Source organism: Ctenocephalides felis, unplaced genomic scaffold (assembly GCF_003426905.1).
Source record: "Ctenocephalides felis isolate EL2017-DRISC unplaced genomic scaffold, ASM342690v1 CF-g0.4_SCAFFOLD_00454, whole genome shotgun sequence".
NCBI lineage: Eukaryota > Metazoa > Arthropoda > Insecta > Siphonaptera > Pulicidae > Ctenocephalides > Ctenocephalides felis.
Window position 1 is genome coordinate 1,100 of NW_020536608.1, and position 26,413 is coordinate 27,512.

General features: G+C 28.8%; 2 protein-coding genes and 1 pseudogene across 2 annotated transcripts; 1 reads left to right on the plus strand and 2 right to left on the minus strand.

The window, feature by feature from the left end:
- Positions 1-814: 814 nt before the first annotated feature.
- On the plus strand, positions 815-7,098 carry LOC113365361 (annotated as a pseudogene).
- Positions 7,099-12,371: 5,273 nt separating this feature from the next.
- LOC113365370 (septin-interacting protein 1-like) lies at positions 12,372-16,028 on the minus strand. Its single transcript, XM_026606945.1, has 5 exons — positions 15,974-16,028; positions 14,081-14,302; positions 13,799-14,005; positions 12,700-12,815; positions 12,372-12,596 (listed from the first exon to the last, which is right to left on the minus strand). The coding sequence occupies exons 1-5, from the start codon at positions 16,026-16,028 to the stop codon at positions 12,372-12,374; spliced, it is 825 nt and encodes a 274-aa protein (XP_026462730.1).
- Positions 16,029-18,805: 2,777 nt separating this feature from the next.
- LOC113365380 (septin-interacting protein 1-like) lies at positions 18,806-25,956 on the minus strand. Its single transcript, XM_026606954.1, has 13 exons — positions 25,715-25,956; positions 25,323-25,460; positions 24,873-25,051; positions 24,663-24,800; positions 24,317-24,507; positions 24,065-24,257; positions 23,779-23,982; positions 23,122-23,319; positions 21,283-21,520; positions 20,514-20,735; positions 20,232-20,438; positions 19,134-19,249; positions 18,806-19,030 (listed from the first exon to the last, which is right to left on the minus strand). The coding sequence occupies exons 1-13, from the start codon at positions 25,818-25,820 to the stop codon at positions 18,806-18,808; spliced, it is 2,355 nt and encodes a 784-aa protein (XP_026462739.1). The 5' UTR covers positions 25,821-25,956.
- Between the last annotated feature and the right edge of the window lie 457 nt (positions 25,957-26,413).

Consider the following 26,413-nt stretch of genomic DNA (forward strand, 5'->3'; position numbering starts at 1 on the left):
TTCTATAGAGAAACAAAAAACCAAAAACTAATATTGGAATGTTTAAACTTATCTTTCATTTATTGTAAGCTAAACGTAAAACAAATATTTCATATAAACAAGAGACGTGGGAACAAATAGATATTCAAATTTTATGAAAAAAAACAAGTTTGGCAAAAAAACTGAACATTCTGGGTGATAAGTCAATAAGTCAATAAAAAAACAACAAATTTATTCATCCAGAAGTTCGTAAAATCAACGAACGAATTACTTTAAAACTTTGAAAAATATAAATGCGGCTTGAAATTGCGATTTATGATGAATTATTTTATATAGAAATCATTTAAATTGTTTTTTCTTCAAAAATATCTATTGTGGTAAATATTAATTATTGAGTTTTCTATTCTTATGCACAATATGTGTATTTCTTTTAGAAAATATTAGGTAATATGAAAAAAATTCTTTTTTTTTTCAAAAAAGTTTATTTTTTCCAAAATAGTCTATTTTTTTCAAAAAAGTCAATTTTTTTCAAAATTATCAAAAAACCAAATTTTCAAAGTTTAAAAAAATAATCTTTATTAAAAAATATAATTTTTAGTACGGGAAGTTCCAGCAATAAGCTTTAAGACACGATGACATAAACCACTAGTTTTAGATTGAATTACTTAATATGTATTTAAAATTTTCCTTGTAATGAATGAGTTCATCTTAAGATGTTCATATGCAACTGTGTAAATAGATATAAATGAAATCTTATCAATTTTCAATCATTGTCAGAGTATCAATATAAACCGATTGATAAACTAAGTCAAACAGAGTGTGCAAAATTCCCATCATGGCGCGAATTATTTTATTAAGCGCATTATTTGCAAGTTTCATCTGTTGCTTTAGTAAGTAAATTGTTAACAAATATTTGCTAAACGGGAAACGGAATTTGAATCTTATTTAGACACTAAATTGTGATATTCTTATCTAGGCGCGGAAGTACAAAATCGAATCGTTGGTGGCAATGATGTAAGTATTTCAAAAAATGGGTGGCAAGTATCAGTTCAAAGTAATAACCAACATTTCTGTGGTGGTTCAATCATTGCTAAAGATTGGGTGCTGACTTCTTCTCAGTGCGTTGCAGAGTAAGCAAATATAAAATAATCATATAATAGTTGGTGTATTGTACATTATAAGAATCTCTTCTCCATTCTAGCAAACAAAGTCCACCGAAAGATTTAACTGTTCGTGTTGGAACTAGCACTCACAATGATGGAGGACAAGTGTATGATGTTATTGAAATTATAAAACATCCGAAATATAATAAAGCAGTGCCAGATGATTTTGATGTTGCACTTTTACGGATCAAGGGCCAATATCATTTACTCCATGCACTGTAACTCCTGTAAAATTAATACAATCGGAAAAGAAGTACCGAAGGGAGCAACGTTGAGTGTAACTGGATGGGCGCCACGAAGGCAAGTGTTATTACATCTTATTTTAAACAGAATTTAATAATTTACCTACTTGTAAGTAGCATTTTGCATTAGGGGATTATATACACTTATTAAGCCGAAAAAACCTAAATAAAAAATATGCATTAAAAGAAAGTAACAGCAGATCTGCGGGAGCACCTCTCGAAAAACACGTTTCGCGGAGACCACACTATCTCTGAAGTAAATCATCGGAAATTAAAAAACCAAAAGATTTCATTGAAAAATTATAAATCCAGTAATAATAAGCAAAATAATAATGTTTGACAAAATGTCGGAATACTTGAAAAAATCGGTTTTTTACCTGAATTGTTCATAAATTCAAAATATTTATTAGATAGGAAAATCTTTGATTATTCACAAAATCAAAAATATATTTAAGAAGAACCTGATAATGTTTGGGGCTAATCGAATTAGCCGTTTTCGAGTTATGTTTGGTCACCGATTTTGAAAACACCATCCCGAGAAAAACGCGTTTAAAGTTTGGATTAGATAGGAAAAATCTTCGATTATTCACAAAATCAAAAATATATTTAAGAAGAACCTGATAATGTTTGGGGCTAATCAAATTAGCCGTTTTCGAGTTACGTTTGGTCACCGATTTTGAAAACACCATCCCGAGAAAAACGCGTTTAAAGTTTGGAAAGTAAAACACATGAGTTAAATTTTTCACAGTTTTCAAACCGGTTGAAACAATTTTCACATTTCACATTTTCAGAAATTGCTTTAAACACTTTTATCAGAATGCAATACTGAACAGTCTAATCACATGTAACTAAGTTTTCCTGTATTTTATTTTTTTTGCCAGATCACTAACTACTTTCTTCCGTCTCAGCCGTGTTTTTCTTTTCAAATTTGCGTGTAAGTTCGAAAATATTCACCAGAATGATATGAAATTTTCTGTGTGTGTTCTTAAATATATGTACATTAAGAAAATTTAATATTCAGAAAATTATAACTGCATATAACCACTTAAGGCAAGTTGCATGAACTTCCCACTACGTATACGTAATCGACTTAATCAATTAGAATTGAGATTCAGCTATTTAGGTAATGTTCAATTGAAACGAAGATTTAATTTTCGTTTTCACTAACAAGTAATCAATACAATTTCCAATTGATGCTTCTAATAAATGGAATTATATAAATTAAATTTAATTGTTTTAAAACATTTCATTTCACCTAGTTAAGTTTCTAGAAATCTATTTTATTTAAGTGCGGACGTCACCTGTGATCAGTAGTAACCTACAAAAGAATGTGCATATGCACGATAGACATAGATTCTGTATAAAATCGCTTAAGCGCGCAACGAAATTTTAAACATCGATAGATTTTTATTATTCAATCGCCCTTTGAACTCCTGTAATATTTGAGTATTTCTGCAGACTGGGATCTCTATTGTCATACAGTTTTATCAAAAAAAAAATGCAATATTTATTACGAAGAAGCGGCCGATCTCTACCAAAAACTAATGATCGCGATTCCCAACAATATCTTTCGAACAGGTCTTGAACTTTTTAAATCAAATCAAGATTGTAAGCTGAATAACCATAAACTAATGAGCATGATAATTAACTGATATCTATGGAACGGTTTTCAAATTTTTTAAACCAATGATCATTAACACGTGAATTAGTGGTCAAAGCTGTGGGATTTCAATCGAAGGCTCAAGTTCGATACTCGACCCAGACAGCCTGATATCAAGCAGTAGTGACAACGATTTTTTCTTAGAAATATAAAAAACAATACGTTTGGGAATTGCTGCATCAATAAAAATAATCGCCATTACAGAAACTATAATAATAAAATTTACCGCGTAAAGATAAAACAGCAGTTTAGATAGATATCTATAAAACTAACGTACTTATTTAAATAAAATCATCAGCTTTTATGACCTTCAAGCTCTGATGTTTCTATGACATATTTAAACAAAATAATATTTTGAAAATATACACAAATCGGAAAAGTTCAGGCAACTTGATTTAACGCATAATGCCACTCGCACCTAGTTAAAAAATTCTCATGTTTACAAAAATATTTAAAATAACTTTTTGTACTATGTGCGATTAGTATTAATAATTTTCTTTTATAAGTACCACTAAATAAATAGAAGATCTTAATTTTTAATTTATAATGTCGCATATAAAGTTTTAAAAATGATTATGCATTTGCAGTGTAATATTAATCATTAAAATATATTTATAAATAATTTAAAATCTAGTTGTAATATTTAGTTATTCAGTAAATTATGTTTTGTTGTAGGAATGGGGGCCAATTTCGCCAAAGTTGCAAGAAGTTAAAGTTAAAGCTTACTCAAGTCAAGAATGCAAGAACAGTCATGCTATTAACAATGACATCATTTCTGACAGGTAAAAATAAAATATTTTATATATCATAATAACGACCTAAACTAATTAAAAATCAGAAAGAATTTTTATACTGATGGTAGCACTGAAAATATCTTTGTTATCTAGTAAATCTAACTTATTGAATAAATTTTTAGTGATAATCAAATTGGATATTGAAAACTAATTAACGTTAAAGTAAGGTAAGTTATAGTAATCGCATAAAAATTGAAAATGAAATTTTTTATACATTTTTACGTTTCAGAGGCTTCCGAACATTTCGTCATACCTTACAATTAGAAAAAATGGACGTATGTATGTGTGTGTGTGTGTTTGTATGTGCGTATACAATTTTTTGTCGACGATTTTGAGAACACGGATCAGCCAATTTGAATGATTCAAAAAATATTCGGTTACTATTATGAAGGAGACGTGTGACGTGTTCATTAGTTTTTAGCAAAGGCAGGTTTCATTCTTTCCGAAGATGAGGAGCAAAAAGTGTCAAGTATATAAATTTAAATTTATTACATTTTATTTACGTTTTATTGAAGAATTGATGATTCTTCATTCTTTGAATTGATTTTTGGAGAGGATGATTCGGATACACAATGAAAATAGTAAAAAAATGCCATTTGGCAGTCAAAAATAATCATTATACATATTCACATGAAATTATCACATATTTTATAGATATTTCAATAATAAGAACAATTTTCGTTCAGTTTTCTGTGGGTTCCGTACCAATATTTATTCGTTATGCTGCGACGCAGCGCCCAGGCGCTTTGATATTTCATTTCACTTTACGCAGCTAACGTTTCGCGATTGCTTCAAAAAAAACTTCAAAATTTCTCAAAAGTTTTAAAATTCTCAAAAAAACGATTTTTCACATTACTAAAAGAAAATTGAATCTTTTTGAAATATTTTTCGTGCGGGTAGTTCCAGCAATTTGCCTTAAGGCACAATGCTATGCATCACTAGTAAATAACGCAATTGAAAGTCTAATAAAAGGATGGTATAAATCAGTGATTCCATTTGGACTACAAGGGGTCCAGGACAACTTTCAAAGAATCCATGTTTGCGGTAAAAAAATTGCAGGGACAACGAAATGAAAGGGGGGGGGGTAATAAAGTATTTATAAATGTACATGGAAAGTGAGGGGTCTATGGCAATGTTGAAAATTCTAATAATTTCTACTAAATCGATGTATCAGATTTTATTGGTCCAAGAGATTTATTCATCACCGCATTGTGATTTACTTCATTCTACGTTATTAGTTATACATCAAAACTATTAAAAAACTAGTTGTATGTGGCATCGTGCCTTAAGGCAAATTGCTGGAACTTCCCGTACCGTAACGAAATGTTCGACGAATATTCATGTTTTCAAATAGTATATATATATATATATATATATACTGTAATATTGTCTAATATTTATAAGAATTATTTAAACTGAATTACAAAGTTATAATTATATATTCAGAGTTATAGTATATAATGATGAATCAACTTTAGTCAGAATTAAAATTAAAATCTGAATTATTTTCAATATACAAAACAATTTAAAAAAAAAATGGAAACAAAAATTGGAATTATTTTTTTTAAAAGCAATTATTTTGCAAAACAAGCAAAAAGTTTATATAATCATTCAAATCGAATGCTTAGTTCTCTCAAATCTCGGTATCTCGAAAACGGCTGGGCGTGCCTTTGCCAAAAACTAATCACCACTTCTCCCCGTCATTACGAATTGATTTTTTTTGAAACATTTAAATCGGATGCTCCGTTCTCTCAAAAGCTCGATTTCTATTTTCTGAACTCTTTGTTCCGTATCTCCGTAACTAATCAGCACATCTGCCTATCAATAGGAATCGAATGTTTTTGAACTATTCAAATCGGTAGATCTGTGCGGCCGAAAACGTGGACGAAAAAATGCGGACATACAAAACACACACATACACAAATCCATTTTTTCTGAGGTATGCCAAAATGCTCAGAAACCTTCAAAACTTGAAGATATGCAAAGATTATTATTTTAGATTTTCGGCCCTTTACTATAACTACCCTATAAGAAGTTAATAAATATTTGTTAATTTATCAGATTATGAAACAACTATTGATAAATTATCATTAATCAATGAAATGAAAACTAATAGTGCATGGCATCGTGCCTAAAGGCAAATTGCTGAAACTTCCCGTACCGTAACGAAATGATCGAGAATATTTGTAAATGTATTCAAATAAATTTTTATAAATGTTGTAACATTGTCTAATATTTATAAGAATTATATAAATTGAATTGCAAAGTTGAAATTACTTGTTTAAAGTATATTAGAACAGAATTAAAATCAAAATCTGAATTATTTTCAACATACAAAAAACAAATTCAAAAAGAAAAAAAAATAGAAACAATTTTTTTTCCAAAAGCAATTATTTTGTTGAAACAAACAGAAAGTTCTTTAAAAAATTCAAATCGGACCCTTAGTTCTCTCAAAAACTGCAATTTTTTGCACATTTAGCTCTGCATCTTCGAAATGGCTGGACCTGCCTTTGCCAAAAGCTAATAACCACTTCTCCCAATCATTACTAATTAAATTATTTTTAGATCATCCAAATCGGATGCTCCGTTCTCTCAAAAATTCTATTTCTATTTTTCTGCACTCTTTGCTCCGTATCTCCGTAACGACTGGACCTGCCTTTGCCAATAACTAATCATCACATCTCCCTATCAATAGGAATCGAATGTTTTTTTGAACCATTCAAATCGGTTGATCCGTGCGCCCGAAAACGTGAACGAAACAATGCGGACATCCATTTTTTCTGAGGTATGCCAAAAATGTTCAGAAACCTTCAAAACGTCGAGAAATGCAAAAATTTTCAATTTCGATTTTTGGACGATTACAACAACTTACCCTACGGGAAGTTAATAAATATTTGATTTATCAGATTATATTTATATAACAGATATTAATAAGTTATTACTAATCAATGAAATGAAACAAAAAAATCTATTCGGATAATTTATAAAATTTCAATCATTCAAATTAATAAATTATTTCAGTATGATGTGCGCTGGTTTTCCTCAAGGACAAAAAGATACTTGTCATGGTGATAGCGGTGGCCCACTTGTAGACGAAAAACGAGTTCAAGTAGGAGTTATATCCTGGAGGCGAGGATGCGCGCGACCTGGAAATCCTGGTGTATATGCAAAATTGAGCCACCCGGAAATTCAAAAGTTCATTAAAAAATATGTAAATAAGTAAATAATAAACCTGAATATAAAATAACAATAAACATTTACAGAAGAATATGCTTCTTATTGAATTACTTATGAATTATCTGCTTCAACATTCCTATTCCTACTATGCAAAAGATTTTTATTGAACGAAATAAGTTTTATTTAAAGAATCGCATGCCTTCTAGTAAATATTACAAACTTATGATATTTTCAATAGTTTATTAACCAATGCATGGTATTCTTCCAAATATATCAGATAAAGTATTGTCAATTGTTTTCTATGCTAAAATTGATTCTTGAAGATATAAGAGACCCGGTACCTTATTTCTAACAAAATAATTCACAAAAAAAGCAAATAACTCGAAATAAAAAACTACATTATGAAGTCACTTAAACGATTTCTAGAAAGGGACACTGATTGTGACAATATCAATGTTAAGATGATTGGTAAAACAACTAACTGATGATATTTTTTTATACAATAATTACAGACTTCCAAACTTCATAATAACCAATAATTTATCTTTTAAATTTCCATAAATATCATGTTAAATGAGTCATTACTTACTATTTAACTTATTCATCCCTTCCTTACTGTCCTTAATTGTACCATATCTTGAAGTTTTTTCATAGAATTTTCCATTATTTTCAATATCATATATTTGTAAATTCCAGTATAATATAGTTTATTATGCAATTTGAATGATTATATTGATATCAATTGGATAGGTATGCAATTTGTTGTTATTAAGTTCCCGTAGGGTAAGTTCTATAGTAATAGCAAAAAAGTCGAAAATGTTTTTTTTAAATCTTTACGTTTCAGAGGTTTCTGAACATTTTGGCATACCTTCAGCAAAAATGGATGTATGTGTGTATATGTATGTATGTGTGTGTATGTATGTATGTGTGTGTGCGGATACAAACTTTCGTCGGAACACCGATCAACCGATTTGAATAATTAAAGAAACATTCGAATCATATTGATAAGGAAACGTGCTGGTTAGTTTTCGGGTGAAGGCAGGACGAGCCGATTCGAAGATACGGGGCAAAAAGTGCCAAAAATGATAATTGATTTTTTGAGAAAACGGAGAGTCATAATTGTAAGATTTAAAACACATTTTATTTGTATTGACAAAGTGAAGAATTAATGAAAATTTTGCAAAGGCAGGTCTAGCGGCTTTGGAGGTCAAAATGTCGTTTTTAAATTATAAAAATCTAAAAAATCGTTTTTTTTCATAGTTCTAAAAGAAAAATGAATCTTTTTAAAAAAAACAATTAGTAATTAGTACGGAAAGTTTCAGCTTTTGTCATTATCATGTTTGTGTAATGAGCCATAAAATTTTGAAAAATTAAATGCGACCCGTAAATTAAAACAATAATTTTTTTTGTTTACAATAAAAAAATTCAAACTCGGAATAAAAAAAAATTATTAGTTATTTTTTACCATTTTTATTATATGATCTTTTTTAAAAAATTAAATCAACAAGCCGAGCAATTCGTAAAGCGAAATTTACATCCAGAAACGTATAAAAAACGATATTACATTTTACTGTGGAATGATAAAACATCACGACACTAATTGTAAGTAATTATAATAACAGTGGAATCAATCTTCTATGCTTATTGGAAATTGATTATAACTGTAACATGCTGCAGAAAATAAATTTAGATATTATTGTAAATGTATGTTCTTCAAAACAAATTGCATAACATGCACAATAATATCATATTTACGAAGATACATTTTCGATACAATAATTTCGAATTAATTGAGAGTCAACTCAACGAATTCAGAAACAACTTTTTATAATTTTTTAAAAATGGTTTCCATAACTTCGTTAAGAAGTATTTTATCTGATTAGATAAAAGAGATTAATCATGATGAATTATCATGGAAGGCTTATCTTATATAGTCGCTGGCTAACATAGTTTTTATTATAGAATCTTTTGTTTTGGTTAGTAAATTAAGTATCGATGATACACAACGTATACTGACCTATGTGATATGATGTAACAAAACTAGTGGTGTATGCCATCGTGCCTTAAGGCAAATTACTGGAACTTTCCGTACCATAAAGAAGTATTCGAATAATATTTTTTTGAACCATTCAAATCGGTTGATTCATGCGCCCGAAAACGTGGACGAAAAATTGCGGACATACAAAACACACACACATAGACATTCATTTTTTCTGAGGTATGCTAAAATGTTCAGAAACCTCTGAAACTTGAAGATATGCAAAAAATTCATTTTTGATTTTCGGCCCACTACTGTAACTTACCCTATGGGAAGTTAATTATATGCAAATGGTAATTAATTTTTGATCTACAATATGTGGTAGGATATACGAATCGTATTTGACTAGACTTAATTTCTGCTGATAGGTTGTTTATTCAAGCCAAGCTATATGCATTCGTTTACAATCGTTTTAGTAGAGGACAAAAAAAAACAATTATAAAATCACTAAAAAGTTGATGGCCATCAATGGCCATTGTCGTACCATACCATCTGTGGCCCGTGGCAAATGCTCTTGATGGGGACAATCGGCAAAAATCGTCATGTTGTACTCACAATCAGTTTAATTTTAATAAACGTCGAGATTTTCAGAGTACTCAATCACATGTTGTATATGTTTCACTACAGACCATTCGCCTCCTTCTCTTATTGTTAGACGAGAGTAGTTGTAAAGAAAAATACTGATTTAACTTCAATCGCAATGAAGTAAAATAGATAAAATCAACATCTACTGAATTGATTTATATAAAATCGATGCAGAAAAATTGACGCAGGTCTATATATTCAATTAAAAATATTTCTGAGTTCGCCGCCTTTTAGGTCGAGAAATTTGAATCAGGATCCCCTGCTGGCCTTTCATTATCCCCGCCACTCTATAGTTACAACATGGATGATGCCGAAATATTGTTTATTGAATGCAAATATTGAAAGAAATGCCAGGAAACGAAAACCAAGCATTATATTCCAAAAGAAATGTATATTTTAGTGAAGCACATGTACATTTCTATAATGTTATACATCAATATTAATAATTATTTACTTCCTACTATTCGCACAGAATAATCTATTTTTATCTTGTGCAAAACAAATTTTTATTCAGAGGCAACTTATGAATTATCTTATATAGTTATAAATATTTTATACAAATATAGATTAAAATTAATGAAATTATCAACTCACCTATACGCAATTCCCAGCGTCAATTTTTTTTTTGAAACATTTAACACATTTACTTAACAAAAAAAAACACAATTTTCACTTCACAAAACGATCAACAACCATAACAGTCCACTCAGAATACTTTATAATGTTCTACATTAGCACAACAGTTCAATCAACGTCCGCACTGCACCAACGAAACGATTAAAATAAATAGCCGTACCAAATATACTCTTCTTTTATCTAGGAGCCGTACTTACTTCCATGAAATAATCTTCAGGATCATGAAGTCATGCCAGGTTTATTCTTTTACTACAGTGATGAAACTGTCCCATAGAAGACATCACTAATTCGAATTCCGAACTCAGAACATGGATTATATAAATTTGGACATGCGAAATAAAACGAGATTCATTGATCTTGTGACCAATAAAATTAAGTAACTATCATAAATAAATATAAGTATAAACTATATTCCTAATATTAAATATAATTAAAAACTAGAAGCTAATCCTAATGCTCTTACATAATACTTTCACGAGACTTCCCGATATATGTAAAAAAAGCAAATTAATCAATTAAAAATCAATATATTATTTTAAAAAGTGATTCAGAAGCGTAGCGTACCTTGGGACCAAGTATAAAATGCTGTTCGGTTGCCTTCAATAAGCGTAAAAAAATTACACAAAAAATTACATAAAACTGAAATAAATTAGGCTTCAACGAATAGTATTTTCGGCAAAATGCCGAATGCCGATTATTGTCGCTGAGCGGCGGCAGCGCCTTTGATTTTAAATAGATCATATTTAAAAGAAGAGTATATATTCGGTATTAAGCCGAATATTAAAAAAGGTGCCGATAAAAGAGAGTACGTATTCGGTATTAGGCCGAATACTAAAAAAGGTGCCAAATATACCGAATACCGAATATTAACCGAATATTCGGTGTAAGCCTAAAATAAATATGTATTCAAAATAATCTGCTACTTTTCCCAAAAAACTTTGTTGCACAATTTAGATTGAATACACGTTAAATATCATTTGTGTCTTTTTCTGCAAGAACACTAAATTATTTATAGCTGATGATAATTTTAGTATTTCCGAAGTTTCTGCATTTTTCGAATTTATTTAATAACTCTTGCCTACACGCATTATGGTCCCCGGAAAAGTAATACGATAGATAAGGCGGCATCTACACACGTAAACGGTGCAAATCCATTAATTTATAACTTTAATGGAGATTTATAATTAAACTACTTTTTACGTTAAGAATCTGAATTCGATCACTGCAAATTTTCATTAAAAATAAATTAAAAAATAAAAAAATAACTTCATTAATTAATTTCAATATACCGGTCAATCTTTACCACAAAGCATATTTTTGAATTTTCAAAATTGGTTCAGGATTTTTGGCAAAAACGTTAACGAAAAACTATGCACAAATAAAAAAAACTGCTCAGCCGGTCGTCGTGCAGAACTATTAAACAAGAAAATTCTTATCGAATTCCATCAAATGGCATTTAAATTTTTAAATTCAGAGCAGCCGTTTTTGAGAAAAGATTGACCAAATGTAAAATTTTAGAACATTTATTTCTTTAACACATACATACATTTGTACTTTATCGATCGTTGGTATCAAAAAAAAGGAAACAAACTTAGCAAGTCGGATCTTAAAGCAAAAACAAACTTTTCCTTTGGGAAGTATTAATTAATAAATACTTAAATCACATAAAAATATATAAAAGCTGTATTATCTAAGAAAAATTGAATGAATGACTATTTTTACAGCTTATTAAGTAATGTCAATAAATAAACTTCAAATATCAGGTTTCGCGAACAAGTAATTTGATGTCGAAAGTATCAAGTTCATCTATATTGAATATCAAGATGAGTTGTAAGTTCCTAGTCATAATAAAATTATCCAACATTATTATTTAATATATTATTATTATTATAAACAAGATATCAATTCAAGAATGAATATAAATTGAAAATTTGAAAGCTCATATGCTATGGAAAATATTATTCAATAAATAAATTTTTTTAATTTATTATAAAATCTTATTTAATATTATACTATAAATAAAAAATAAAAATTTACTAGATACACTACAAATACATTGCATAAATAATAAAATCATCCATAAACTTTAATTATCATCTAGGCAGCGCGTTCCATCATTTCTGCCAGACCCATGGGTTTATACGTAACCCCATCCAAACATACCATCAGTACACTTCTATCTATATAACAAAATATGTTCCCAACTTTATATAATTGTTTTCCCTCGTATCTCCTTCCCATCATAGGCATGAATAAAATACCATGTTCCGAACATCTTTGAGCAACAATTTCTCGAAAACCTAGTGAAGCAATACCCATCTTCTGAAAAATCGAAGAAATCTTTATTAGATTTGAAATCAGTTCTCACAACTCAAGTTTGAAGTTATAAAATTTGTATTGTAAATAAAACTCTAAATTTTCTTACATCTGCACTAAATGCTGGTAAAGTCTTTGGAGACGGAGCGCGTTCTTTATATGTTGTTTCAGGCATACCTCCTCCAATAGCACGATGCATCATTTCTAAGGCTTTTCTGAAATATTCTGGAAATAAAAAATATATGGTCAAATCCCGTAAAAATACTCAAAAGAGATTAAATATGACGCAAATTTATATTTTTTTCATTGCTAAGCTAAATATTCATTTTATATAGAAAGTTTAATTTCACAGATTGTATTTATTTACATTGCTTAATGAAACTAGTGGGGCGCATGGCATCGTGCCTTAAGGCGAATTGCTGGAACTTACCGTACAGTAACATTCAAAGAATAAAAATAATCAGTCAACAAAAATGTCTAAGAATAAATATTACAAAAACTAGAATTTTCATTATTTGTTTCTTGTAGACAAAATGCAAAAACTTATTAGACTAGACGACGTTGTTTATATATGTTTGAATGAAATATATATAAACAAAATCTAACAATAACCGGACTTATTGTTAGAATGAACATATTTTATTTCAAACGCATCAATTTTTCGTTCGCGAAATATATGCAAATAGTTCGTGTAGTATCAACTATACAAACATAAAAAGTATTTTAAAAAAAAAAATTTAATATTACAAACGTGGGATTAGAACCCGATCAGTTTTGACTTTTTTATCTACTAACGCGAATGAAAATTGCGGTGACGCGCCAACCAACTCAGCTTAACGACATGCTCACGCGCAACACTATGAGCGGTTGGCTAGGATCTAATCGGAATTTCTGCACTTTTTGCTCTGTATCTTCGAAACGGCTGGACCTGCCTATACCAAAAACTAATCAGTACGTCTCCACATCTATACGAATCGAATGTTTTTTGAATCAATCAAATCGGTTGATCGGTGTTCCCGAAATAGTCGACGAAAATTTGTATCTAAAGTATGCCAAAATATTTAGAAACCTTTGTAATAATATACAAAAATGTTCATTTTCGATTTTTTTGCGATTACTATAACTTACCCTACAAAAAGTTAAAAATAATAGATGTAAAATTAATTATAAACAGTTCACAATTGTTCATGATTTGATTTTCAGTTTACCTTTTATATTAATTTGTGTTAGCATATCCTCATTAAGTAAACTTTTCCAATAAGAGTACCAGTTGGATACTTGATGATAATCTGGTGATTCATTTAACCACATTGTCAACATTTGAAGCCATTTCGGGAAGAAATATTTCTCTAACAATTGTGCCATTAATGGTACTGATAATAAATCTTTCCACTCCCAGACTTGATTCCAAAGTTCTAAAATAGATTTGCAAGTTAAAGAAATGTTCTGATTTTATTGTAGATACGTGTTTATATGTATAAAGATTTTACCTAAGTTTTGTTGAGTTCTGGTAATTACCAACTCAGCCAACGTTGCTTGAAGTTTAGGTACTATATATTTAAGTAAAAACGCCATAAATTCGCCCATATCAAAAACGTCCTTCCATGGTATGAGAACTGCTCTAGCACTTCGATCTGAAGGATGCCAAGAGCCCAGGGCATAGCCCAACTTATCACGAATATTTGGGTAAACCATGACTTCCAATCTTTTACCTAAATCATGTAGCAAATTCAAACATTTTCATATTCATTTCTTTTAAAACATATCATAATGAATAAGATAAAAAGCAACTCCAACTTTCGTCGGAACACCGATCAACCGATTTGAATAATTAAAGAAACATTCGAATCATATTGATAAGGAAACGTGCTGGTTAGTTTTCGGGTGAAGGCAGGACGAGCCGATTCGAAGATACGGGGCAAAAAGTGCCAAAAATGATAATTGATTTTTTGAGAAAACGGAGAGTCATAATTGTAAGATTTAAAACACATTTTATTTGTATTGACAAAGTGAAGAATTAATGAAAATTTTGCAAAGGCAGGTCTAGCGGCTTTGGAGGTCAAAATGTCGTTTTTAAATTATAAAAATCTAAAAAATCGTTTTTTTTCATAGTTCTAAAAGAAAAATGAATCTTTTTAAAAAAAACAATTAGTAATTAGTACGGAAAGTTTCAGCTTTTTGTCATTATCATGTTTGTGTAATGAGCCATAAAATTTTGAAAAATTAAATGCGACCCGTAAATTAAAACAATAATTTTTTTTGTTTTACAATAAAAAAATTCAAACTCGGAATAAAAAAAAATATTATTAGTTATTTTTTACCATTTTTATTATATGATCTTTTTTAAAAAATTAAATCAACAAGCCGAGCAATTCGTAAAGCGAAATTTACATCCAGAAACGTATAAAAAACGATATTACATTTTACTGTGGAATGATAAAACATCACGACACTAATTGTAAGTAATTATAATAACAGTGGAATCAATCTTCTATGCTTATTGGAAATTGATTATAACTGTAACATGCTGCAGAAAATAAATTTAGATATTATTGTAAATGTATGTTCTTCAAAACAAATTGCATAACATGCACAATAATATCATATTTACGAAGATACATTTTCGATACAATAATTTCGAATTAATTGAGAGTCAACTCAACGAATTCAGAAACAACTTTTTATAATTTTTTAAAAATGGTTTCCATAACTTCGTTAAGAAGTATTTTATCTGATTAGATAAAAGAGATTAATCATGATGAATTATCATGGAAGGCTTATCTTATATAGTCGCTGGCTAACATAGTTTTTATTATAGAATCTTTTGTTTTGGTTAGTAAATTAAGTATCGATGATACACAACGTATACTGACCTATGTGATATGATGTAACAAAACTAGTGGTGTATGCCATCGTGCCTTAAGGCAAATTACTGGAACTTTCCGTACCATAAAGAAGTATTCGAATAATATTTTTTTGAACCATTCAAATCGGTTGATTCATGCGCCCGAAAACGTGGACGAAAAATTGCGGACATACAAAACACACACACATAGACATTCATTTTTTCTGAGGTATGCTAAAATGTTCAGAAACCTCTGAAACTTGAAGATATGCAAAAAATTCATTTTTGATTTTCGGCCCACTACTGTAACTTACCCTATGGGAAGTTAATTATATGCAAATGGTAATTAATTTTTGATCTACAATATGTGGTAGGATATACGAATCGTATTTGACTAGACTTAATTTCTGCTGATAGGTTGTTTATTCAAGCCAAGCTATATGCATTCGTTTACAATCGTTTTAGTAGAGGACAAAAAAAAACAATTATAAAATCACTAAAAAGTTGATGGCCATCAATGGCCATTGTCGTACCATACCATCTGTGGCCCGTGGCAAATGCTCTTGATGGGGACAATCGGCAAAAATCGTCATGTTGTACTCACAATCAGTTTAATTTTAATAAACGTCGAGATTTTCAGAGTACTCAATCACATGTTGTATATGTTTCACTACAGACCATTCGCCTCCTTCTCTTATTGTTAGACGAGAGTAGTTGTAAAGAAAAATACTGATTTAACTTCAATCGCAATGAAGTAAAATAGATAAAATCAACATCTACTGAATTGATTTATATAAAATCGATGCAGAAAAATTGACGCAGGTCTATATATTCAATTAAAAATATTTCTGAGTTCGCCGCCTTTTAGGTCGAGAAATTTGAATCAGGATCCCCTGCTGGCCTTTCATTATCCCCGCCACTCTATAGTTACAACATGGATGATGCCGAAATATTGTTTATTGAATGCAAATATTGAAAGAAATGCCAGGAAACGAAAACCAAGCATTATATTCCAAAAGAAATGTATATTTTAGTGAAGCACATGTACATTTCTATAATGTTATACATCAATATTAATAATTATTTACTTCCTACTATTCGCACAGAATAATCTATTTTTATCTTGTGCAAAACAAATTTTTATTCAGAGGCAACTTATGAATTATCTTATATAGTTATAAATATTTTATACAAATATAGATTAAAATTAATGAAATTATCAACTCACCTATACGCAATTCCCAGCGTCAATTTTTTTTTTGAAACATTTAACACATTTACTTAACAAAAAAAAAACACAATTTTCACTTCACAAAACGATCAACAACCATAACAGTCCACTCAGAATACTTTATAATGTTCTACATTAGCACAACAGTTCAATCAACGTCCGCACTGCACCAACGAAACGATTAAAATAAATAGCCGTACCAAATATACTCTTCTTTTATCTAGGAGCCGTACTTACTTCCATGAAATAATCTTCAGGATCATGAAGTCATGCCAGGTTTATTCTTTTACTACAGTGATGAAACTGTCCCATAGAAGACATCACTAATTCGAATTCCGAACTCAGAACATGGATTATATAAATTTGGACATGCGAAATAAAACGAGATTCATTGATCTTGTGACCAATAAAATTAAGTAACTATCATAAATAAATATAAGTATAAACTATATTCCTAATATTAAATATAATTAAAAACTAGAAGCTAATCCTAATGCTCTTACATAATACTTTCACGAGACTTCCCGATATATGTAAAAAAAGCAAATTAATCAATTAAAAATCAATATATTATTTTAAAAAGTGATTCAGAAGCGTAGCGTACCTTGGGACCAAGTATAAAATGCTGTTCGGTTGCCTTCAATAAGCGTAAAAAATTTACACAAAAAATTACATAAAACTGAAATAAATTAGGCTTCAACGAATAGTATTTTCGGCAAAATGCCGAATGCCGATTATTGTCGCTGAGCGGCGGCAGCGCCTTTGATTTTAAATAGATCATATTTAAAAGAAGAGTATATATTCGGTATTAAGCCGAATATTAAAAAAGGTGCCGATAAAAGAGAGTACGTATTCGGTATTAGGCCGAATACTAAAAAAGGTGCCAAATATACCGAATACCGAATATTAACCGAATATTCGGTGTAAGCCTAAAATAAATATGTATTCAAAATAATCTGCTACTTTTCCCAAAAAACTTTGTTGCACAATTTAGATTGAATACACGTTAAATATCATTTGTGTCTTTTTCTGCAAGAACACTAAATTATTTATAGCTGATGATAATTTTAGTATTTCCGAAGTTTCTGCATTTTTCGAATTTATTTAATAACTCTTGCCTACACGCATTATGGTCCCCGGAAAAGTAATACGATAGATAAGGCGGCATCTACACACGTAAACGGTGCAAATCCATTAATTTATAACTTTAATGGAGATTTGTAATTAAACTACTTTTTACGTTAAGAATCTGAATTCGATCACTGCAAATTTTCATTAAAAATAAATTAAAAAATAAAAAAATAACTTCATTAATTAATTTCAATATACCGGTCAATCTTTACCACAAAGCATATTTTTGAATTTTCAAAATTGGTTCAGGATTTTTGGCAAAAACGTTAACGAAAAACTATGCACAAATAAAAAAAAACTGCTCAGCCGGTCGTCGTGCAGAACTATTAAACAAGAAAATTCTTATCGAATTCCATCAAATGGCATTTAAATTTTTAAATTCAGAGCAGCCGTTTTTGAGAAAAGATTGACCAAATGTAAAATTTTAGAACATTTATTTCTTTAACACATACATACATTTGTACTTTATCGATCGTTGGTATCAAAAAAAAGGAAACAAACTTAGCAAGTCGGATCTTAAAGCAAAAACAAACTTTTCCTTTGGGAAGTATTAATTAATAAATACTTAAATCACATAAAAATATATAAAAGCTGTATTATCTAAGAAAAAATTGAATGAATGACTATTTTTACAGCTTATTAAGTAATGTCAATAAATAAACTTCAAATATCAGGTTTCGCGAACAAGTAATTTGATGTCGAAAGTATCAAGTTCATCTATATTGAATATCAAGATGAGTTGTAAGTTCCTAGTCATAATAAAATTATCCAACATTATTATTTAATATATTATTATTATTATAAACAAGATATCAATTCAAGAATGAATATAAATTGAAAATTTGAAAGCTCATATGCTATGGAAAATATTATTCAATAAATAAATTTTTTTAATTTATTATAAAATCTTATTTAATATTATACTATAAATAAAAAATAAAAATTTACTAGATACACTACAAATACATTGCATAAATAATAAAATCATCCATAAACTTTAATTATCATCTAGGCAGCGCGTTCCATCATTTCTGCCAGACCCATGGGTTTATACGTAACCCCATCCAAACATACCATCAGTACACTTCTATCTATATAACAAAATATGTTCCCAACTTTATATAATTGTTTTCCCTCGTATCTCCTTCCCATCATAGGCATGAATAAAATACCATGTTCCGAACATCTTTGAGCAACAATTTCTCGAAAACCTAGTGAAGCAATACCCATCTTCTGAAAAATCGAAGAAATCTTTATTAGATTTGAAATCAGTTCTCACAACTCAAGTTTGAAGTTATAAAATTTGTATTGTAAATAAAACTCTAAATTTTCTTACATCTGCACTAAATGCTGGTAAAGTCTTTGGAGACGGAGCGCGTTCTTTATATGTTGTTTCAGGCATACCTCCTCCAATAGCACGATGCATCATTTCTAAGGCTTTTCTAAAATATTCTGGAAATAAAAAATATATGGTCAAATCCCGTAAAAATACTCAAAAGAGATTAAATATGACGCAAATTTATATTTTTTTCATTGCTAAGCTAAATATTCATTTTATATAGAAAGTTTAATTTCACAGATTGTATTTATTTACATTGCTTAATGAAACTAGTGGGGCGCATGGCATCGTGCCTTAAGGCGAATTGCTGGAACTTACCGTACAGTAACATTCAAAGAATAAAAATAATCAGTCAACAAAAATGTCTAAGAATAAATATTACAAAAACTAGAATTTTCATTATTTGTTTCTTGTAGACAAAATGCAAAAACTTATTAGACTAGACGACGTTGTTTATATATGTTTGAATGAAATATATATAAACAAAATCTAACAATAACCGGACTTATTGTTAGAATGAACATATTTTATTTCAAACGCATCAATTTTTCGTTCGCGAAATATATGCAAATAGTTCGTGTAGTATCAACTATACAAACATAAAAAGTATTTTAAAAAAAAAATTTAATATTACAAACGTGGGATTAGAACCCGATCAGTTTTGACTTTTTTATCTACTAACGCGAATGAAAATTGCGGTGACGCGCCAACCAACTCAGCTTAACGACATGCTCACGCGCAACACTATGAGCGGTTGGCTAGGATCTAATCGGAATTTCTGCACTTTTTGCTCTGTATCTTCGAAACGGCTGGACCTGCCTATACCAAAAACTAATCAGTACGTCTCCACATCTATACGAATCGAATGTTTTTTGAATCAATCAAATCGGTTGATCGGTGTTCCCGAAATAGTCGACGAAAATTTGTATCTAAAGTATGCCAAAATATTTAGAAACCTTTGTAATAATATACAAAAATGTTCATTTTCGATTTTTTTGCGATTACTATAACTTACCCTACAAAAAGTTAAAAATAATAGATGTAAAATTAATTATAAACAGTTCACAATTGTTCATGATTTGATTTTCAGTTTACCTTTTATATTAATTTGTGTTAGCATATCCTCATTAAGTAAACTTTTCCAATAAGAGTACCAGTTGGATACTTGATGATAATCTGGTGATTCATTTAACCACATTGTCAACATTTGAAGCCATTTCGGGAAGAAATATTTCTCTAACAATTGTGCCATTAATGGTACTGATAATAAATCTTTCCACTCCCAGACTTGATTCCAAAGTTCTAAAATAGATTTGCAAGTTAAAGAAATGTTCTGATTTTATTGTAGATACGTGTTTATATGTATAAAGATTTTACCTAAGTTTTGTTGAGTTCTGGTAATTACCAACTCAGCCAACGTTGCTTGAAGTTTAGGTACTATATATTTAAGTAAAAACGCCATAAATTCGCCCATATCAAAAACGTCCTTCCATGGTATGAGAACTGCTCTAGCACTTCGATCTGAAGGATGCCAAGAGCCCAGGGCATAGCCCAACTTATCACGAATATTTGGGTAAACCATGACTTCCAATCTTTTACCTAAATCATGTAGCAAATTCAAACATTTTCATATTCATTTCTTTTAAAACATATCATAATGAATAAGATAAAAAGCAACTCCAATTTCGTATTCTTCATAATAATATTAATTACAAACTATAATAATTAAGAGAAATATGAAACATATATCACAAAAATGTAATATCAAGTACATGAATCTCAAAATATTATCCTTAAGACATCAACAAATCAATTTTTAATATAATATTTGTTATATTGTCAAAAACAAATCAAAATAAGAAAACATTAGCTTTAACCAAATCAAAAATATAAGAATGAAAATTAGTTATTAGATATGCCATTTTATATATTTCTGTTATTTCAATATCTTTCTAAAGGATATATTTAAAAAAAAATCTAAATTTCTGTTTGTGAATAGATTGAACTTTCAACTTATAGCATTCAATCAATCAATCTAACTAACAAACAAATTGGGTCCTTCACATTTAAAGATTAAGTAAAATACTAAATTGTTTACATGTATTATGACTTGTGTTTTGATTTTTGTATCAATTATCAATTTTACCTAAAATTGGTGCCCAGGGGTGAACCCAAATATGAATTGGTACTATGTCAGTTGTAGGGTCCCATTTAATAACTTCCTCTGTAATCTTTGGTAACAATAATTGGTCATAAATATTATTACGAACCCAATTTGTAAATAGAGGATCCCAAATTGCCAAAAACTGGATAGCATCATTAGGTTGTTTCGGATTCCATTGTTCTAAAGCTGATTGTAAATGGGGGCAAACACTAAACCAAACCTGAAAAAAATAATATTCATTATACGGTAAAACAAAAATGATAATGATATGAGTGTTATGTTTTATAAAAAATAGTAGTGAATATGTAACTCATAAATAATTTTATGGAATATTGCATAAACAGAACTTTTCTTTATCATATTTAATTTAATATATTTTCTAAACATTTGTTTAGCTAAAAGGCTGTACAAAATAAATTTGCCCAAATTAAAAATTCTATACAACATAAATTTGTAAATTTCAATTTTTATATATTTTAGGTGCACAAAAATGTGCACATTTCCCAAACTGATTACAGTGTGTATGTACATTCACCAGTAAATGTGCGCACTTACCATTGTGTTTTGGTAAATGTATACTTTTAATATAAATAAAAATCCTTAAGTGAATAGTGAATATTTAATTGTTAATAGTGATATGTGAATAGTTAATAGATAAATAGTTAACAGTTAATAGATAAATAGTTAACAGTTAATAGATAAATAGTTAATAGTTAAATAGTGGATAGGGGGCCGTTCAAGTACTATGTAAGCACCATGGGGGGTGGGGGGTTGTTGATTTGCTTCTTTTGGGTTGACATGGGGCAGGGGAGTCTGGATGATGATTACGCCATAGGTAGTATTTTTATTTTTTTACATTAATTGCAAAATGTTTACGTAAGCATGGGGGTAGGGGGTAAGAGCTTTGCTTACTTTTGCTGACAAGGGAGATGGGGGAGTAAATAATTGTAATAAATCTGCTTACATAATACTTGAACGATCCCTAGTGAATAGCGATAAGTGAATAGTTAAATAGTTAAAAAGATAAATAATAAAAAATTAATAGTTAAGAGATAAATAGTTGATAGTTAATGCGTTAAGTAGTGGATAGTAAGTAGTGATAAGTGAATAGTTAATAGTAAATAGTGAATAGTAAATAGATAAATAATTAATAGTTAATAGATAAATAGCTAATAGATAAATAATTAATAGTTGATAGATAAATTGTTAATAGTTAATAGATAAATAGTTAATACTCGATAGTGATAAATGAATAGTTAAATAGTAAATGGTGATAAGTGATAAATAAATAGTTAATAGTAAATAGTAAATAATGATAAGTGAATCGTTAATAGTTGATAGTTAATAGTTAATAGTGATGAGTGAATGATTAATAGTTAATAGTGATAAGTAAATAGTTAATAGTTAATAGATTAATAGTTAATAGATTATTAGTTAATAGATTAATAGTTAATAGTCAATAATTAATAATAAATAAAGTATATTAATATGCATATGACTAAAATAACTAATATAAATATAAATATAAATAGATATAAATATATAAATTAGTATTTTATCCACATGTGTTTAAACATTTACATCCAACATTTACCAAAACTCGAAATATACACATTTACCATAACATATAGATGTAGCCAAAATCAGTAAATTTTTATATTATAAGAATTTTAGCCAATTTACAAAATATGAATTATATAAAACATATGCAGTAACTACTAATAATATAAAATATAGTAATATATCAATAATTAACAATTGTGTAGTTTATGCCTTGATAACAATATGAACATGAAGTCTATATTACAAATGAAATCTTACCAATTTTCCAAATGATTCTATTCCACTTTGTTTCTTTCCATCATATAATATATCTTTCCATTGTTCGATAAGCTGTATATGCTGCTTTGGAAAATGCAAAGGATTCCATCCATTCATAAATGTTTTTAGTTTGGGAGCTACAACTAGATGAGCAAGGTCCCAAAGTTGATATTCTTCATACTCCGTTGCATGATTACTCTATTGATACAAGATTTTATTACAATAATTTAATAACTTAGAGTTGTTTTTACAGTGGTTAAATTTACAATTCACTTTAAATACACATGAATGGAGGCAGGTCTTGAAATTTAAAGCCTAATGAAATGGTTACTAATTAGCGAAAAATAATTTAATACTGTATGTTCTATTAAATATATATTTAACGCAACTTGTAATACTCAAAGTGAGAAAATAAAAATTGGTTTTATTGTTAAATTAAATAGTCTAATGTACTTTCACAGTTGCTTCTATTAAAAATGATTAAAATGCACATCAATGGAGTAAACTAAAAGTAACAATTTATGAATTAAATTCAACTCCAATTTAAGGCATTCTTATACAAAAATTAATTTGACCTATTATTATTTATAAAAAATTACTGAATTATATTTTAAATCAATTTCAAGTTAAAAAATATTTATTAATAAAATATTTTACCTGAAGTATTACTAATTGTTCTGCCAGTTCATTCATTCCTATATCTTCTCTCTTAAGATTTTGTACTATTTCAAATACTTTTTCTAATGAACTTATATAAGTTTGTTCTATTGAAACTACATCCTGCAAAGCTTTATGAGCATGTTCCATAGTAACTAATTTATCAGAAGAGTCCATCACAATCTTATCATTCGCAATAATATTCTGCAATAATATTCAACATGAAATCTTTATTCAGTATGTAATTAAAACTTTGAAATATATATAAGGCTTTACAAAGAATTACCTGTTCATACATTTCGACAATAAGATTTAAATTATGCATTAATTCCGGTAGTGAGAAATTATTTCTCACTGCATATTGTTTTTCATCATATAAATTATCATCATTAGTTTTTGTATGTTTTAGAGCATGGTATCCAGATAAAACCCTTTTTGTAGGTCCTGTCATATCAATTATTTTTGTAGTTTCAAATTCCCTAAAATCATTCATTTTACATGAACATGAGCAAATTTAAGCAATATTTAAATTACTTACTTTTTTAAAGAATCTATCTTGGGTTGCTTATTTATCAACAATGATTCCGTTTTCATTTCACTAAAGTTGTTATAAAAATATCTGGTTTTATTTTTCGGTGATTTATCTCCATCCTTTCTTCGCCATTTGTTTAACCTCTCTTTATAACTCGATGACTCTTTCTTACTACCATCTTCAGTAGCTTGTCCTGACTACATAATAATCATATTTTGAAATTATTATACACAAATTTGGAAAGTTTAAAATTCTAAAAAATTATATTGGACAAAATATTCCATTATGCAGGTATTTTAATAATACTAGGCAATTTATTGTTAAATTAATACCATATATAAAAGCAACATACTTTTTTATCGGCTACTTTAGGTGCCTTTTCAGGACCGTATGCTCCAATGGCTCCTCTGCCTTTTCTCACATGTGCTTGAACTGGCGCAGAAATACCTTGCAATGTTTTTCCAAGTCCTTTACCGGGTTGATATCCCATCTAACGCAAAAAAAATAGGAAACCAAAAATTAATTATAATATTAAATCGTTTCGTTCTTTATAAATAGTTACCTGTAATAACAACTTAGCACCAATACCTTTAGTATGCTTCTCCCAACTGCCAACTCCTTGTTGAACAAATCCTTTCTGTACACTACGCATTCCAGCTGTCTCATTACTTTTAAAACTTGCCCTCGGTTCCTCATCTGACTCACTCGATGAATTTATAACTTCTGGTTCTTCTTCCTTTTCTAAAATTGATTGAAATGAATGAAAATAAAAGCTGAGTTATACAAATCAAATAATATTCAATTCAACCTTTTTATTTATATTCAACCTTTGTATTTCATTTTGATTTGAAGATTTAAACATAGTTTAAATTAATGTAATAATGTATAAATCTCTTGCATTTTCAAAAACTATTATTTAATAATAATTTTTAATTAATAGCAATTAACATGAGAAATTAAGCAAAATGATATAATTTAACACATATTATTTATGTTTTATCATAATCTTTACCCTCATCTTCGACTTTTTCTTTTTTTCCAGATTGTTGAATGCCACCAGCAATAAAGTTGACTGGTGCACTATAATCTTTTGGCCGTTTCCTCCCAGATTTGGGTTCATCATCTTCACTATCATCCGCTGCCCAAATTCCTTACACAAATAGAAAAAAAATTAATCTCAAATGTAGTGAAGAAAATAAAAGTAATAAATTGCTTCATTATGTCAAAGAACTTTAATTTAATAACTTATTGGTAGTTAGTACGTTTATACAAATTATGCAAAAACAATATTCTTAAGCTATGATTTAGAAATAATCAGAAACTGCTAAAAAGATTGATTTCAATATTCAAGCACAGATATTATCAACCTAGGATTAAACGGTATAAATTTAAAATGAAGCTAACCATATATCTGTTGATTTTTTGTAGGACGTCTTCTACTTCTAGGATAAAATTCATTTTCTAGATCATAATCTGTTATTTCAAATCGTTCAACTTCATCTTCATCCATTTTTGTAAAACAAAGCTTTGATAATTAAAAAAGCACAAGGTGATATTCGGCAAAAAGATGTTAATTTAATTATATGTCAAATGGAAAACAAAAAAAATCAGATACATATTATCATGGATGAAATATTTCTCATAATTTTTTGTGTTATTTCTTTTATATTTTATTATATGCAAACTTCAAAAAATGTCTTCAAACTAAAAAACAAAGATATAAAATAATACAAAGATAGGAACAGGGAAATAAGTTCGCTTCGAACAAACTGCAATTTATGAGCACATGCTCTCTTTTTTAGTTAAAACATGTGCTATGCTGTCTTTTCTCAGACAGGAACCATTATACTTGTTTATCTATGGATTTTGCACTAAGATAGAAGGTGTCAGTGCTTCTATTTGACAATATGGTGCGCTACCATTTTTTTTGTCGGCGAACGATAATGTTGAATTCTCTGAAACAATAACGTTCTAATACAAACTCCCAAAAGATAGTTCTTTAATTACTTTTTAAAATTAAGATTATTCAATAAAACAGTTTTTCTGCAATTTATTTATTAAAGTATAAAATAATTCAAAATTATATTTTATAAATAGTATAAT